At 38.6% G+C, this 17,102-nt stretch overlaps 1 protein-coding gene across 5 annotated transcripts in view; it reads right to left on the reverse strand.

Annotated features, from left to right (window-relative positions):
- Positions 1 to 12,641, reverse strand: part of LOC136265621 (ABC transporter G family member 20-like) — a 38,295-nt gene extending 25,654 nt beyond the window's left edge. For all 5 annotated transcript variants that reach the window (XM_066060517.1, XM_066060520.1, XM_066060518.1 and 2 more), the window contains exons 1-5: positions 12,433 to 12,641; positions 8,704 to 8,863; positions 8,495 to 8,649; positions 8,331 to 8,438; positions 2,313 to 2,406 (exon numbers count right to left, since the gene is read on the reverse strand). In XM_066060517.1, the coding sequence (XP_065916589.1) occupies positions 2,313 to 2,406; positions 8,331 to 8,438; positions 8,495 to 8,649; positions 8,704 to 8,863; positions 12,433 to 12,548 (633 nt within the window). In that variant the 5' untranslated portion in view covers positions 12,549 to 12,641. The remainder of the gene's footprint in view (positions 1 to 2,312; positions 2,407 to 8,330; positions 8,439 to 8,494; positions 8,650 to 8,703; positions 8,864 to 12,432) is intronic.
- Positions 12,642 to 17,102: the final 4,461 nt, after the last annotated feature.

Raw genomic sequence — 17,102 nt, forward strand, 5'->3', positions numbered from 1 at the left:
CTCTCCTTGTCATGCCATGCTGGACCCGGTTCGGCACGGCTCAATTGATTCACACTGCAATTTGTTTCAAGCCATGCCGTGCTCTACCCGAGTTAGAAGGTAGTGCGAACGGGGTATTAGGCTGTACCAGCATATCATGCTGTACAACAAGAAGTTTGGATGAAACAAAAGTTGGCAAATTTGACAAATCAGCATTCATCTTTTAATTTATCAAAGTGCTTTTAAAACTATGTGTTTAGATCAAGTTTAGTTTTACTGGTTTCCAGAAATCTGAGAATTCTTAAATAAAAAAACACTACTCTTATAGAACAGTCAAAAAGCAATCAAGTATGTATCATAAATCAAAACCATTTTATTACTAAAGAGTTATTATTCTTTGTAAAAACCAAACTTAATAAAATTAATTAGCTACTACAAAAATTACCTAAAAATAATTGTTATAACATTTCAAACTATTTTGTTGAAAACTTCAAAGTTTTTTTTGTGTAGGTCTAGAATGGTAAGATTGAACTGTGAAATGTTGTACAGTAATTTTTACCTCAAACTATAAACTAGACTATATTATAGACTGTATAGTCATCACCATGTCTCTGAGTGGAATCCCCTTTGGATCAGTCACCATGACAGTCAGAAGTGTTAACCATGGATATGAACTTGCAGCATACCAGCTGCAGTGTGTGTGTGTGTGTGTGTGTGTGTGTGTGTGTGTGTGTGTGTGTGTGTGTGTGTATGTGTGTGTGTGTGTGTGTGTGTGTGTGTGTGTGTGTGTGTGTGTGTGTGTGTGTGTGTGTGTGTGTGTGTGTACTGTAAGTATATTATGTCAAGTAACTGCAGTAAGCTCATGCATCAAAAATAGTAAATAAATTTCTATGACAACCATACCCACACAGAATTGTAAATTACAATTTTGTCTTACATACGTATATATGTCTAATACTGAATAGTGACATACGTATAGTCTAATACTGAATAGTGACAAGTAGAAGGTAAAAATTAGGAACTTTAATTTCAATTATGGATCATAGCCATTAAAAATAATAGTGAAACAAAAGAGGTCACCTCAGCCTTCAAATATATACCAGTGGACATACAATCCCTAATTCAGTCATGGGTGTAGCTATAGACTGAATTATGGATTAAATGTCCACTAGTACAGTAGTATCTGCAGGTATATAAACGTGACCTCCCTTGTTTCACTACTTTATATCCTAATCTTTCCTTATATTTGTTTGTTTACTTTTTTGTAACATGATTAATTATGGCTGGTGAACCATTGTACACTGCATCAAAAGAAAGAATGGACCATACTTAAGCGTTACAAATGAAGAATGTGCCTCTGCAATCAACCCATTCACTACGGAAAATACGGATGATTACTGTTACAACTTAGGGAAGCCATCATGCGCTAGCTACCATGAGTTGACACCTTGCACTGTCATCGAAGATAAACGAGAGATGAAGGAGGAAAAATATAAGTCCATGATCTGAACAATGTATACTGCAAAAAAACACCTGTCAACCTGAGAAGCTATGTTGAACAGTGAAAAAATCAAGCCCACAGCCTTAGCTGTTATTGAGTTACACTTGTCTGGCATTTAGTTAGTCAATCAGCTGAAAATTTGCTAAATAATAAAATTATTTTGTAGCAACCTATTGGAAGCGTTTTCATACTGAATGCATTTTGGGCCTGCTAAGGTGTTATGAAGGTATTGTGAGATTGTATGGTTTCTGGTCAATAGTCTTTGTGGGAAGTTGCAACCTCTGAGATACTATAATGTGGCTTCCATGCACACAAAATCAAACGAAAGCTTTTACAACAAATGGATTGTTGGCCTAATACACTATCTTCTTTTCTCCAGAACTGGTGAGTTTGGTTCCTTTACTAAACCTTGTGAAAGCCATGAGTGGGGGTTTTGTTCCATCCTACGGCTATGGCTTTGTTGGAATAGTGTGCACTGAATAGTGTGCCTTGAGTTGTGTTCTCCTTCATTTGGAAGTGATTGAAATGGAAGGAGGGTCCATGGAGAACAGGAATTGGATATCTGGATTCCACTCACTCCATTTTACGCTCCTATATTAATCCCACCCTACACTCCTATTACTACTACCTGTGATATTATTACCCACATGAAAAAAGCTTCCCCAAAATTGAGCATATTAATTTTTCAGCATCAGAAACTTATACACCCACACAGTGATAGCTAATCAATAGATGAGTGATTGGCGTAAATTTTGCTTGCACAGCTTTAGGCACTGATAGCTGTATTTAGTGTTTATTCTAGTAGACTGGAGGTGAAACCACATTTCCTTACATTATGTGCCATCTTGGCTTCCTCAATATAATGAGTTGTTATAATAACTGTTGACTGTTTAGTAGTAGTCAACTCCACAAGATGTCTCCATATCCTGAGGGAGAATAATACATGTGATTTAGGGTGTGTGTGTGTGTGTGTGTGTGTGTGTGTGTGTGTGTGTGTGTGTGTGTGCGTGCGTGCGTGCGTGTGTGCATACGTGCATGTGTGTGTGTGTGTGTGTGTGTGTGTGTGTGTGTGTGTGTGTGTGTGTGTGTGTGTGTGTGTGTGTGTGTGTGTGGTGTCCATAAGTTCCAATATACGTACAATGCCTATAGCTGCTAACTCCATATTTACGTCACTATTGCTAGTATATAAATCAAAATAATATGTAGACTGAGACAAAATGGACCACTGGTCCCATAAATTATTTATTGACCTGTGGTTGTTGTTGTTTTTGTAATTGTTATTAGCTTTACAGTGACCAGCATTGAAGGAGTACAGCAACTTGTGTTGCAGCCCTTGAATTACCTAACCTAATAAGCAGGTATGGGAGACTTTAAACCAATATTAAACCAGTTGATAATGTGAAACAGAAAATGGGCCAGGATTCAAACTGCAGGCCACCCAATGTCTAGTCAAGCAGTCTCCTCCAGGAGGGATGGATTTTCTTCCTTTGTTATTAGAGCTTTACAGTGACCAGCACTGAAGGTCTACAGTAACTTGTTCTGCAGCCCTTTTTGACTCAGCAGGCCCGTATGCAGGAATTTCAAAAGGGGGGTTCTAAATTGAAGCAGTAGGTGCAGTGGCGTAGGCATTTGCCCGGGGATCACTTCACTTTGCCCAGGCATCAGAAAATGGTTGGGTCACGCAGCCGCTCAAAATATCGCGTTTAGCACATAAATCCTCCCCCACCCCCGTTACCATTAATTCTACGGTATTTGCCAATAGCTTCTGCCTCGGGTTCTTCCTGCCATCAACACTTGCACCCTCTCTAAAAAGGGGTGCGCGATATGAAACTAATTAGCGCTGCGCGTTCAGTTAAAATCAGAAAATGGCGTCATGTGTTCTCCACGTGACGTGTGAGTGTTCACAGTTGCTGTTAGTTGGATATTGTCTGATTATTGTTTGATGGTGCGAGGTCCGTGATAATGCTCTAAACAGAGTCCTCTAATAGCGCCCGAATTTATTTAGATGCAACGTGTCACAAGGGGAACAGTGTGGAGTGAGGTGTGGAGTCAGTGTTGTACAATTTAGGAGTGGAGTGTGATATGTGATGTGAGCTATTATTAAAACATAATTGTATTAGTCACAGTGGTGGGAGATCACCAGGATTTTTGCCAGTTTTGCCGCCATTTTTTGTAGACCTGAGTTCACTGAAGCAGAGCCAGTCAGTGGATGAATTGTCATGTTTAGTGAGTCACATCTTCAATGGAGGACTTATCACACAAGATCTCTTAAGTGTGTTGTGGCGCTGCACGTGATTACTACTACTACTACTACATATACATCCCACAATCGATTAAGTAGCAATCATGCAGTAGCGATTAGCTAGATAGGCTGTATAAATGCTTATGTTCATGCACCATACAGATAGAGTTAGCAGCTATACAGAATAGCTAGCCATGCTGTGCACTAAAAACAAATTTTTATGAGTGTACGTATGAACATCCCACAGGTTGCTCACTTAGTTGCTTGCAAGGTTAGTGGTTTGCCCGGGCATCACAATTGGTCTAGATACACCCCTGAGTAGGTGATCCCAGACACTGAGAAAGGTTCAATATTCAATGTCCTGAGAATAGCCTCAAATTGCTTAAATGCAGAAATGCATGTACTCTTTAGCGTTCGAGCGTCAATCGGATGGCTGCAGGTTCGAGGCTGCCCAGGTCCAGTCATGGATTTTTTCTCCTTTCTCCACCTTTTCAAACACACTTTCTGTAACAACTTTCAAGAGGCAGGTGTCCTACAGACCTTCAGAGCTTGTGCTGTAAAACCTTAATAAATAAACTAATATCCATTTGGTTCCACATGGGGTACTTTGAGATAATAAGTCACTCTCTAGAGTTCCTTGGATACATATACATGAAATTGACAAGGAGAAAACATCCTAACTGCCTGGCAGACTCCTGTAAGCGTTCGAGTGTTAATCAGATGGCTGCAGGTTTGAGGCTGCCCAGGTCCAGTCATGGATTTTTTCTCCTTTCTCCACCTTTTCAAACACACTTTCTGTAAAAACTTTCAAGAGACTGTAGGACCAGGTGTCCTACAGACCTTCAACACTTGTGCTGTAAACCCTTAATAAAAAAATAAAATATAAACTCATACATCATTGTGTTGACACAAATTCCTCTCAACATGAGCCCATCGCACACTAATGCAAACAAGAGAATACAATATGGTTGTAGTGCATGTACACTCCATCATTTCTAAGACTGCTCGGGGTCATTCATTTGAGCTACATGTATAAGCTAAGCCTTACATTTCACCATTGTCCAAACAAAATCCAACATGGTGTACGAGAGTCCCAATATTTAAGTATTTGTAAATACAATATAATTCTAGTTTCGATTATTATCGTGACATTTTACCTCAAATACTTGTGGAGAAACACCTTAGAGAGTAGCTGAGAGTTGATCAGACACTTCAGAAGAGACACAGGTATACTTTGCACTGTTGATTTGAATCGTTGTATACAGCGGTGGCCATAATTGAATTCATGAACGGATGAAAACGATTTTGTATGTAGTTCTGGATTTAGGATTTCTAAATATTTAATGGATTTCTAATTAGATATCTCAGATAGTGTACGAAAGTCCCAAGACGTTGGCTACCCCTCGCACTTGACACTTTAGAATTCATATCATTGAATGCAACAAGCCAGGCTTATAGTTAACAGTCTATCAGTCACAGTGTCCATCCAGTCTGGTGTTCATCATTGCTATTCCAGGCTCTTATTAGAAAATATTTAACAAATTATGATTGGAATTAATTGAAATATATAGTAGCTCTCAGTGCAGTATGGTCATGGATGGCCTCATTAAGATATATATACTGTAAGTAGAATAATAGAAGCCTTAGCGATAGAGAGAAAACTACTGTCTGTATTCATGCATCATTAAAGTAGTTTCTATTTACACAGATAACCTTGAAGTGCTATGGGTTAATACCACATGCCGTTTAGAACACAGATTGGGGTTGAAAAGATCATTTTACAGGAAAAATAAAATTTCCAGTTTAAAATAGGGGGTTCGACTGAACCACCCTTGGTACGGGCCTGCTCAGTATATTGGACCATCGATACTGACATAACAATGGAATTAGTATAGGCAGTATTGGCACATGATTTTTACCTGTGGCAGACCATGAGCACAGCAAAATCATGTGCCATTACTGCCTACTAGTGGTACCCGCACAAAATGCGCGTGATACTAAGACAATTGTTATGTCCTATTGTGTGAATTTGTACATCACTACCAACAAAGACATGATTACGCTAGCTACTGATGTGCACGCATAATTTCCTCAATTATGTGTGGCACTAACATCTAGTTATAATGTTGGTGGAGTTAGGGAATTTCTGCACATCTGTGCAGTACTCATTCTAGTTATAATGTTGGTGGAGTTAGGGAATTTCTGCACATCTGTGCAGTACTCATGCAGAACACAGTTCTCATGAAGGTGACGTATCAAGATGTGTCCCAATACAACCATGCACATACATGAAAAAGATTAGTTTTGAGCAGCAGGGATGTACTCAACTTCATTTAGATGATGTTGCATGAACTAACATAAAGTGTATGAGTGTGGTATGAGGATCAATTTACCAATGGTTGATGCATCACCACAATGAGCTATGTTCTAATTCAACTTGCTTTTGTCGCATACATTTTGTATTTATGTAGTCAATTTGAGTAACTGAATTGTAGTTCTATTTCTACATCCTAGTCATGGTATTGTAATGTTTACTTATCGCATGACCAAGCGTGTATGCAGTACAGTATTGAGTATGGGTATTCAAGTTTATCAGCTGTACTGAGCAAGGTCAACACAACCATGTGGATTTGGATAGAGAAGAGTTGTATTTTGTTGCTTTCGGAATCAAGGTGCATTACCAAGATGAATCCTTCATATGAAGAGTGGTTACTCTAGAGAGATTGACTGATTGAAAATTGATTGTTTGTAGAGAGGTTGTGTGTGTTCTATTAGGGTAGATATCGCGATTAGGGTAGTTCAAGGGAGATAAAGTAATAGAGCTTCTAGAAGTTTCAGCTCTCCCTGTGGAGTTACCAAGGAGTGAAAATGTATCTTGTGTCTCCCTGCACATTGAAGACTGCAACAGCAACTTCATGATATGTGACCGGATTTGCAAAAAGGTGTCTTCCACACACATCCAATTCTATGAACTCAGAAGACCATAACTCAGTGCTCAAGAAACACATTAGCCTGAAACTTTTTCCATCCACTAAGCTATGTTGATGCTCATTTTTGACTAAATTTCAAGTCAATAGCCTTTTCCACTCAAAAGTTATGAGTCATCAAAGTAGATAAATGGGATTTGTGCTGAAGACCCCTTTTCGCAAATCCGGTCACATATTGTCCACGATTCGTAGCCTGGTAAGGTAGATGTATGTTCAATTAGAGTAGTTGAACGTAATCTTCCGTTCTTCCTCTCTCATAATGGCGAATCTTCCTGTTAGGCAGCCCGATTGGAGTGATCATAGCTCGTTAAATTGCCACATCCATTACGACTGTTTCCTTCTCCCTTGCAGTGGTGTTGCTAGTAATCCTCCTTTATAAGTCTATCTGTAGTCACTGATCTGCTTGTATTCGTGTCGCAGTCAGCAAATACTTCATCCAGTGCACAGTGATGTGGGTCTCAGGACGTCCATCCTTGTAGTGGACAGCACAGCAGGGTGCAGAGTGTGTATTCCCGGTGAGTCTTCCCTCTGTAGACTGTCAAGTAGCCCGACCATAGCTCGTAGACTTGCCACACCCACTACGAAACTCTCCTTTTATACTGGTGGGTGTGATAAAAAAAATTTTTTTTTAGTTGCCGGATGATAGTGTACACACCAGATCACGTGATAAATTCGCTGATGTGATTGGTTAAATCATGAAAAAGTGATTAATCCTATTTCATTGTAAGCTTTTAGACCAATACGTCATCTGATTTCTATTGGCAACGCGTGTATACCGGAACGCCGTACACGCGTATCGTAAACTTATAATGGCCATTGACGGTGATAAGTATCTCGCAACCAAGGTTAACACGTAATGACAGACACGAAAACCACCTTATGACACATTGTTTTGGACGGGTAGTTGGTCTAGCGAGTTTGAAGCTAATCGGGGGAAAAACCAGGGAGGAGTTTTTGTTTAAAAATTTTATGGCCTCGATTTTCCGTTTCTCGTTCTGTCGTCCACAGGGGGAGAGAAACGTCTGGTGTAAGCTGGGATGGAGAAGGCTGGTAACACGATAAAGGTCTCCAGAAAGTTTTGGACACATTCGTGTCTTACTCCGGTAGCTACGGTGGTTTAAAGGATATTTCCCGTAGTTTAACGAATCGCCACCAATACCGGATCAAAAGATTCGCCTCAAATTTTAGATTTGAATGGTACCAATCCTATTGGAATCCGACCGAGAACGACGGGACAGTGCCGGAAAAGAGTTACAGAATTATTATATAGATATTGTTATGTCGGTATTGGAACTAATACTGTTGGTCAACAATGCCATCATGCATACTTCATGCCTTGAAGGTTTTGCTTCTAAGGACCAGGTCTCTGATCCATTCTCTCACCAAAAAAGGATTCATGTATATAGACATTCAGTATTCCTTGACTATGTGGGGGATTTTTCCCACGAGGGCATATAGTCTGGTGGTAATGAAGATTGGTTCTAGGACATGCAGCAGAAAAAGTGAGGTGTTGAGTATGCACATATGAATATTGGTGAGTATTCAATTGAGTGCATGCTAGCACATTTTGTGTGAGTGTATAGTATCAACCAATGTACTGTCATCACATGTACCTACATACTTTACTCTCAGTAGTGGATCAAGCCCCACAGTAGGTTCATCAAGTATTAACAGTGATGGTTCCTGGAGTAGTGCTACGGCAAATGATACACGTCTCTGTTGACCACCACTGGAATAACACAATTGAACATAACACACTTACACTGTACACAATCACAGCATTACCTCAATATAGTAACTCTTCTTTGAAGTGGTGGTAACTCCAAAAGCTCAACTAGATAATGTATTCGTTCTCTGATCTTCTTAAATGGCATACGATGTAGTACACCAAAAAATATCATCAACTCAAAAGCAGTAAATTCAGAAATCAGTCCAATATCCTGCGAAATATGTTTCTGTTTTGTGGTTAATCTTGTACTATACAAGTGACATACCTGTGGCATGTAGCCTATATCTCTGCCAGGAACATGACTCATTGTAATACCTGGTTCCAGTCCCAATACTGTAATTTCTCCATAGTCAGGGTCAAGACTACTGAGGATACATCTCAATAGTGTAGTCTTACCACAACCACTAGCTCCTAACAATCCAAAACTACAAGCACACAGAAAATGATGATAATATAATAGAGAGCACAAATCAACCCCCATATATACAAAAACACTGAGGGCTGGCAATGTTCAATAAACACAGCAACCTTTCTTAGATATCACACTCTACTAGGAACCACTCATACAACATGTACCATTGTACAGTTTCATTGTTGGAAGACTGTTAGCCACTGGTCACATGCATGGCCATGAAGCATCTATACTGCCACAAAAATTACACTATGGCTACTTCATGGTACAAATATCCATGAATATTACACAGCTAAAATTTCATAGCCCATGAAAAAGTATTTTCATGGTACAAGTAAATCATGGCTATAAAATGGTACAATATCATGGTACAATATCATGGTTCAATATCATGGCTATATCATGGTACAATATCATGGATATTTCATGGTGAATTTCCATATACAGATTTACGCAGAACATATCTTTAAATTCACTTGTTAAAGTTTGTACATTCCATAGGTGTAAATTACCAATGACCAGGTAACCTTATATAATTTCATGACTAATATAGACAGTCATAAGTTTGAAACAAAATCATCTATTGAGTTAAAATAAAAGCCAAGTTGTTACTTTATTAATTTGAAACCATGTTCTTAACCATGCAAAACAATGAAAAAGACTAAAAGGATGAATTTTCAATGCGAAAATAGTTGTTAAGGTCACCAAAGGTCAAATTTGTGATGGCACTATATCAAAACTTAAAATTAATGTCATAAGAAGTGCAATTTGTGTAGAAGGTTTCAGAATTGTATCAAAAATAATGTATTTTTTTGCACAATTCCGTTCTACTAAATGGTTCATATCAGTAATCCTGACTCTATTAATTCTGTTCCTGGCTCCAATGTTCCTGGCCCCGCTGAACTCTCTACATGGTGACTTGATTGCAGCTGATCTCTCTACAAAGTGACTTGTTCATAGTTGATATTCTCCCAAGGTGACTTGTTTGTGGCTGAACCCTCTACAAGGTGACCTGTTTGTAGCTGAACTCACTACACGGTGACTTGATTGTAACTGATCTCTTAACGAGGTGATTTGTAACATAGCTGAACTCTCTACAGGGTGACTTAATACTTACTGAGTGTTCTAATAGGTGACTGCACTATTAGAGTATCTTAATCCTTGGTTTCTGTAGTACAACTCAGTGGTTTTTATTGTGAATTCTTCTTAACTAAACTGTAAGGTTATTTTAGGGCAATTTTTAGCTCATTCCTATAAGCGATATGTCTAGTAGGGGTGACAACTAAATGTTTTTTATTAACAAACCTTGATGATGTGATTACTTATTATTATTATTTGTTTTTACTGTGCAGAAATCACAAATGATTATAACGCACAGACATAATTACTTAAGTTGTTACAAAAATTATCCAGGGAAGGGGAATTAACTATGTAGGGGGAGGGGGCTCCAAAGTTTGTATCTTCGTGATCTCTAAGTGTGCCAAATTTGAGCTCGATTTAAGTACCCATTTGTGTTTTATGGTGGATTTTTGCAAAATGTGTGTATAAAGAAGTACAGAAGAAAAAATGAAGAAAAAACCTAATTTTTGGCCATTCATATCTCAGAAATGGCAGCTGGGGAAATTCCTTCAAAGTTGGTATGTGGACCAGCGTTGAAACCAGGTCACTACTGCTGACCCGGATGACCCACTGACCCGGATTTGACCCGGATGTGACCCGGATTAAATTAAGCCGAGGCGCGCGATAAGAGCTATGTTTCGGGTATTCTCGAGCGAGCGAGACTACGTTTTGAACGTTCGATTCGTGTTGAGTAAACGAGTAGTTATGTGATAACTAAGCCGGTAAGTTTATAATTTAAAATCAGTCAGTGGGTTTGGTTCCACGTAGCTACTGTGAGTTTACAGACAGCAGTTGGGTGTGGCTTCATACATACTTAGTATTGCAATTTCCCAATATATTAAAATGGGTGTGGCTCACAAAAGTACTTAATATCCTGCTGCAAGACTAGACCTAGACTATATACAACTCATACATTAATCGATTAGTGGGCTCCACGTAAGCTTGCAGACTGAAACGGACACAGTTTCATGCTAGTCTGGCATAGCCGACCCGCGCGCGTAGCGGGTCGGCTACGCCAGACTAGTTTCATGCTACAGACTGCACTTACTAATAAATGGGCGTGGCTGAGCGTATGTTTGTAACGCAATAAGTGGGCGTGGCTCATGAAAGAGCTACGCGACTGGCGTTTATAGGTTCCACGTCGCCAAACGATCAATTTCGTTTCTCACGTGATCCAATCCGGGTCAGACCCGGATAATTTGTAAACCGGGTCAGACCCGGATGACCCGGAGAAAATGTGACCCGGTTGACCCGGATGACCCGACCCGGTTTCAACGCTGATGTGGACTCCCCTACTTAGCGGGCATATCTACAGCAAATTTGGTTCTAATTGGCTAAGGGATCACGGAGCCACATGTGTGAAAATCGCATTTATTCCTTTCAATACACCCACAGTGTGGCACACCAGCTTCTTGGACCGCACGACACACTACCATGTGTCTTGATCATTGCATTTTCATGGACAAGTTGCGGTCATTGTTTTCATGGTAATATACTGTTTCATAGTATCACATTTTCATAGGTACAAATTTCATGGTATAAACATTCCATGGATACAAATTGGTTGCAACACTACTATACCCATGAATAGTTAAACATTTATCAGTTGTGATATTTCATGGTGCGAATTCATAGACAATCATATAATAGTAAGTAATTTCATCGGTATGTGTCTGATAGTGAATATTGAAACAGTATAGCTATAGTGGCTAATGAAATGCTTGTCAGCTGATTTCTTGGTGTGTTTCTTTGAACAAGACCAACATTATGATAGCTACATCCAGCTGCTTCATTGGCAAATATAATTAATTATGGACGTAGCTAAGAGCAGCCAATACTATGCTGACAAACTAAACAATAATCATCACTGAGCTTGCAGTCAAAAACATGCAACCCTTTTCATAGTTTTCTTTTACTATACAGCTGTTTGTTTCTTGCTCCCCTTAGGTTTAGTCTCACAATAATCATCTGATGCTTTCCTGTGCAAGACAAAGCGGCTACCCTTATTATCTAGTATCGTACCTCTGGCACCAACTTCCTTCGGTCGCGCGGTGTATCCCACTGTAGAAAATAGATTGTTAAAAAGTGTAGCTAGCTAACAAAATTTGAGTGCTTGAACAACTGGGGTCATTACATGGTGAATCGCGTAGCACATAGCGGTACATAGTATACTAGCTATACGCCACTGTCGCAAATTGCTAAAGTTAGCAAGACTAACAGTAATCATACGCGTGGGGTTCCCTCTCACTGCGACAAGAATCCGTGATTAGCCGCCCGGACTGTTCTGCCGGTGATGCGCAGGAACTGATTAACTTCGTATGGTCATAGATACTCTACCCGGTGGGTAGAGTATCTATGGTATGGTTTATACCCGGATTAGCTAGTTGAGACCTGGCCTTGCATTTTACAGATAGCTAATGTCACTCACTATAACAATAAAATAGATTACGAAAGACGACTTACACAGTGTTGTACGCCACTTCCATTGTGAGACCCTTCAACACACGTGTCGCTTTCTTCCTTCTTCCATAACTCTTGTAGACTCCTCGTATACTTACTGCCAATTCTGATGGGTCCATTTCACTACCCCGGTGATAGATAGGCTAGCTTCGGGCATGAAGGATCTATGGCCAAGATCGACAACAGGCATTACGTATGCGGTATGGTCACTACGAAGGCTTCTTCCACACTATTAGGTAACCATAGTAACCTGTGTAGCCTGGTAACCGAGATACATGTAGGGTAGGCACAACATACTGATAAACGTTCACTATCATAATCATATTATGTGCCTTATAATCACTCAGTCCTTTAGTATCTCCTTATCGACACCATGATTTCTCTGAGACCTGGAATTGATCATTTCAAGTAGCTAGCTATAGCTACACAGTTGGCAACTCCTTTATCATCGAGTCATTCAAACAGCTGAGGCTATTTTGCTCAGCACTTTGCCATCTAGCTAGTGTTGGGGGTGCTAGCAACAGGTGCTGACACCCTGGCAGGAAAAATGAGTACTTGTATGAACAACTGAGTGCATGAGACGCTTAACTGGCTTGAAAGTCTGAGACTGCAAATCTGGCATATCACACTACTACTATAGAGTGTAAAAATAATTTTTAAAATTAAAACATGGGAATAGAGATCGCTGAAAAAAGTAAAGAAACAAGAGTCAACCAAGCCAGCATGTTAAACACAAAGAGATCTCTATATTAGACTCAATGGATATGGTAGAAACTACAGTAAAGAAAAAACAGTATAATGTTATTTATATAAATGTTTATTTGAGCAGCAATCTCTATTCCCATGTTTTAATTCTATAAATTATTTTTTATACTAGTTTGTTTACTTTTATAAATCCATTTATGAATAGCTAACATGATAATAAGACTCGAGTTGCTAATGTTACATGGTACTAAACATGCATATCAAGTTATCCATCAAGTATAGTAGCTGTTAAGTAGTCAGCTAATATTATCAGAGTTAGCAAACACCAGTGTATTGCCGGTTTCATTTATTATTGCACCAATAATTGGATCAGTTATCGCCGGGAAAAACCATATATCAGCTTGTTTTTTTGTATATCGGTATTGGATCAGCACCACGCAGCAGATACAGATATGTTGTATGTATTTAAAAATACATGATCATGTACACCAAATAATGATGTTTACAAATGCATTTCTTGAATCACGAATGTTGTTATTACTGCTTCACTGTACTGTCAGCTGTTGTTATTACTACTTCAGTGTACTGTCAGCTGTTGTTGTAGCAATACTGCTGCTATAAACAAGCTAAATTGGTCCTTCACAATCAAATTTCTAGTAAAAACTGCTACAAAATAGATATGTTTTGCTATATCGGATCAGTTACATTTATCGGCTTGAGAACGTTATTCAATATCAGTTATCAGAATATTGGCAAAATCTCATATAGGTGCAACACTAGTTTCATTACTATTGAATGTACTCTGTACTACTACTATACAGCTTTGACATATCCAACTATAGGCAGTGTATAGCATGTTGTGGTCAACAATAGTATGGCTTCTCATTTGTTGCAGCTATGTGATCACAATAAGTCAAGTACACAGTGGTACACAACAACATTGTTGTTCTGGTATGAACTTAATATACTGTGCACCTGGTTAATGATATAGGGTTTCCAAATGAATGTGTTAATATGAATAGATTGGATACTTGTTAACACAATTAACACTTTGGTTACCCTTGCAGAAACCAAGTCAGAAGATCAGATCACAATAATTGCTCCAAAAATGTTACAGAAACATGACAGATATCCTTTGGTTGACTCAATATAAAACCTGTAGAATTAATTCCACTGAAATTGTTTATGTTAACAAACCTATAACAATACCAGTGCTTACTCAGCCCAGACTATTAAACTTTGGAACCTTTGTCATTGGCACTATATATACATGGGTGCCATCTTAAGGGTATGGCGTTAGGGGTTGGAAAGGGGGTGCATCGGCAAAGCTGACGTACATTGTACATGAAGCACGGTTGCATGATGGGAGTCAGCTACACCAACTAGCTACAGTGCACCATAGTATATACATGTTGAGGGAAGCTATAATTATAGGGTTATGGTGGAGATGAAAATGGTAGTGGAATTTATAGTTTTTGGGTGCAAATATCTAAATTCTACAGTAGTAACAACCAATTATATTCTGTTTAGTATGAGTGGTCTAAACATGAATTGCATCAATACTGTGACATCATGTACATGAACAGTTTGTAAGCATGACCCTAAAGTGTTTTAGTTGTGGCAATAATATTTATGGTATCCAGTTAGCAACCTATGTTGGGTCAGTATGAATACTAGCATTTGCAATGTCATGCAATGGGTACATAGCTACAACAACATTTAGCCTACTAGACAATTTTTGTAGTGAATCTGTTCGGATAAATGAAGATCCTTCATTTAGAGCTCTGTTGAACTACTCTAATATATGTGATCCAGTCTGGGGAGACCGGTCTTATCGCCCATGTCAGCAGATTCGATTTTTCACCCAGAACACAAAGCTACATGAATAAACTACAATCAAAATCAGCTAGTGACAAACAGAGCTAGACAGATGATAGAAGAGAATTAAAATAATCTTACTAGTGTCATTATTGGTGAACAACAACTTCACATCTTTGACATCATTACCAACTGTAGCACAATAAAACATTATCTGAACAGCTCAACAAAATAATGTGCCTACATCAAGACACAATGATACAACAATACAAGGAGGCATCCTCACTCACAGGAAACTCTTGCATATTTTCCAAAGGGATTTCATGGACATCACTAAAATGTTAGTTGTGGTTGGGACACGAAATTTATGAACTGTAAAATAGAAAGATATTATCTGATGGCACAATTTAATGCAATAATATGCAGGAGGATCAAAGTGCTGTATTCTCCATAATATGGTACTGTATCTACTTATACAGTACTATATTTCCTTATTTATAAGTAGATACATAGCTTCCTACACTGCTCATCAAAAGAGAGATACCCTATTAGAGTATCTCGAGTAAGAGAAGGGGGTTCCATGGCACAACAATGTATAGTTCAGCACAGCAATGTATAATTCAACTGAGCACAGCAGTCTCCTCATTTATAGTTACTTGTGACAGGGTTCCATACTTTTTAGTAATAACCTGGTAACCCTGAGACTGGACTCCTGACCCCTTGTAATTATTTGTTCATGTAATTGTCAATTATTATGACGTTTATCTCTCTTTGCTTTCCAAGTGAAACGTCCCATTAGCTATGTCAGCAAAGTAAGCTGATCCACATTGAAATAATTATAGCTATGCACATCAGAAACTCTTCATTCAAATCTGAAGTCTTAGCCCACTATGCATGTTTCTAGCTATTTATAATCAAGTACAAACTAGTCAGAAACGTTTTAGTAGTGCGGTAGAGTTAAGGGTATTATCATGTGAGCGCTGCATTAGCTAGACTCCTTGACTTATGATTATTATGATTATGATTATGATTAAATACGGGTAAAGGCACAGCCTGCATACCCGATCAATGCAGTAATTATACAAAAATAACTCTTGAATCAATTAAATAACTTATACAAAAATAAATCTTGAATCAATTAAATGACTATCTAATAATGATTTAAAAGTGTTAATCGAAGAAATATTTACAACATAATTAGGCAAACTATTCCAATTGTTGGTGATTCTATTGATAAAGTAATTAGATCTACATAATAGTCTTGAGCGTTCCTTAAACAATTTGAATTGATGCCCCCTGGTAATAGATCTTGAGTACGTATATATATCAGTAAAATCGGTGGTGAAATAATTGTTAAGAATTTTGAAAAGAAATATTAGATCACCTCTCAAACGTCTATAATGAAAAGATGGCAAATCTAGTTGTGTCAACCTCTCTGAGTAAGATTTGTCTTGAAGTTGTGGGATGAGACGAGTAGCCCTTCGTTGTATCTTCTCTACCTTTCTGTTGTCTAGAATATAATGAGGCCCCCAAATAGGATTATTGTATTCCAAGATAGGTCGAACTAATGTATTGAACAGACAAGTTAGCATGGTAGAGTCAAGGTATTCAAATGATTTCTTAATCAAACCAAGTACTCGGTTAGCTTTGGTAGTAACTTGAGTGGTGTGATGATGGAATTTGAGCTGATCGTCAAAAACAATACCGAGGTCGCTGTGCGTTGCATTGATGTCAATAAATATTCCGTTGAGACAGTAAGGACCATAGTGGTGGGCTGGGCCGAAGTGAAGGTGTTTGCACTTGGAAATATTAAAATTCAGAAGCCACTGTTGTGACCATCTTTGAAGTAAGTCTAAGTCACTCTGTAACGCAGTATAGTCTTCTCTATTTCTAATGACTCGAAAGATTTTTGTATCATCAGCAAACAATAGCACCGGACTTGATACAATTGATGGTATCTCATTTACAAACATCGTGAATAGTAGGGGACCCAGCACAGAACCCTGGGGGACACCACTAGTAACTGGAATGGTGGAAGATTTATGGCCATTAAGTACAACTTGTTGCACTCTGTTAGATAAAAAACTTTCAATCCATTTTAGCACATTTCCATGAATACCAAACGATGTTAACTTTTGCAATAAACGTCG

This window comes from Dysidea avara, chromosome 9, assembly GCF_963678975.1.
Source record: "Dysidea avara chromosome 9, odDysAvar1.4, whole genome shotgun sequence".
In the NCBI taxonomy this organism is placed as follows: domain Eukaryota; kingdom Metazoa; phylum Porifera; class Demospongiae; order Dictyoceratida; family Dysideidae; genus Dysidea; species Dysidea avara.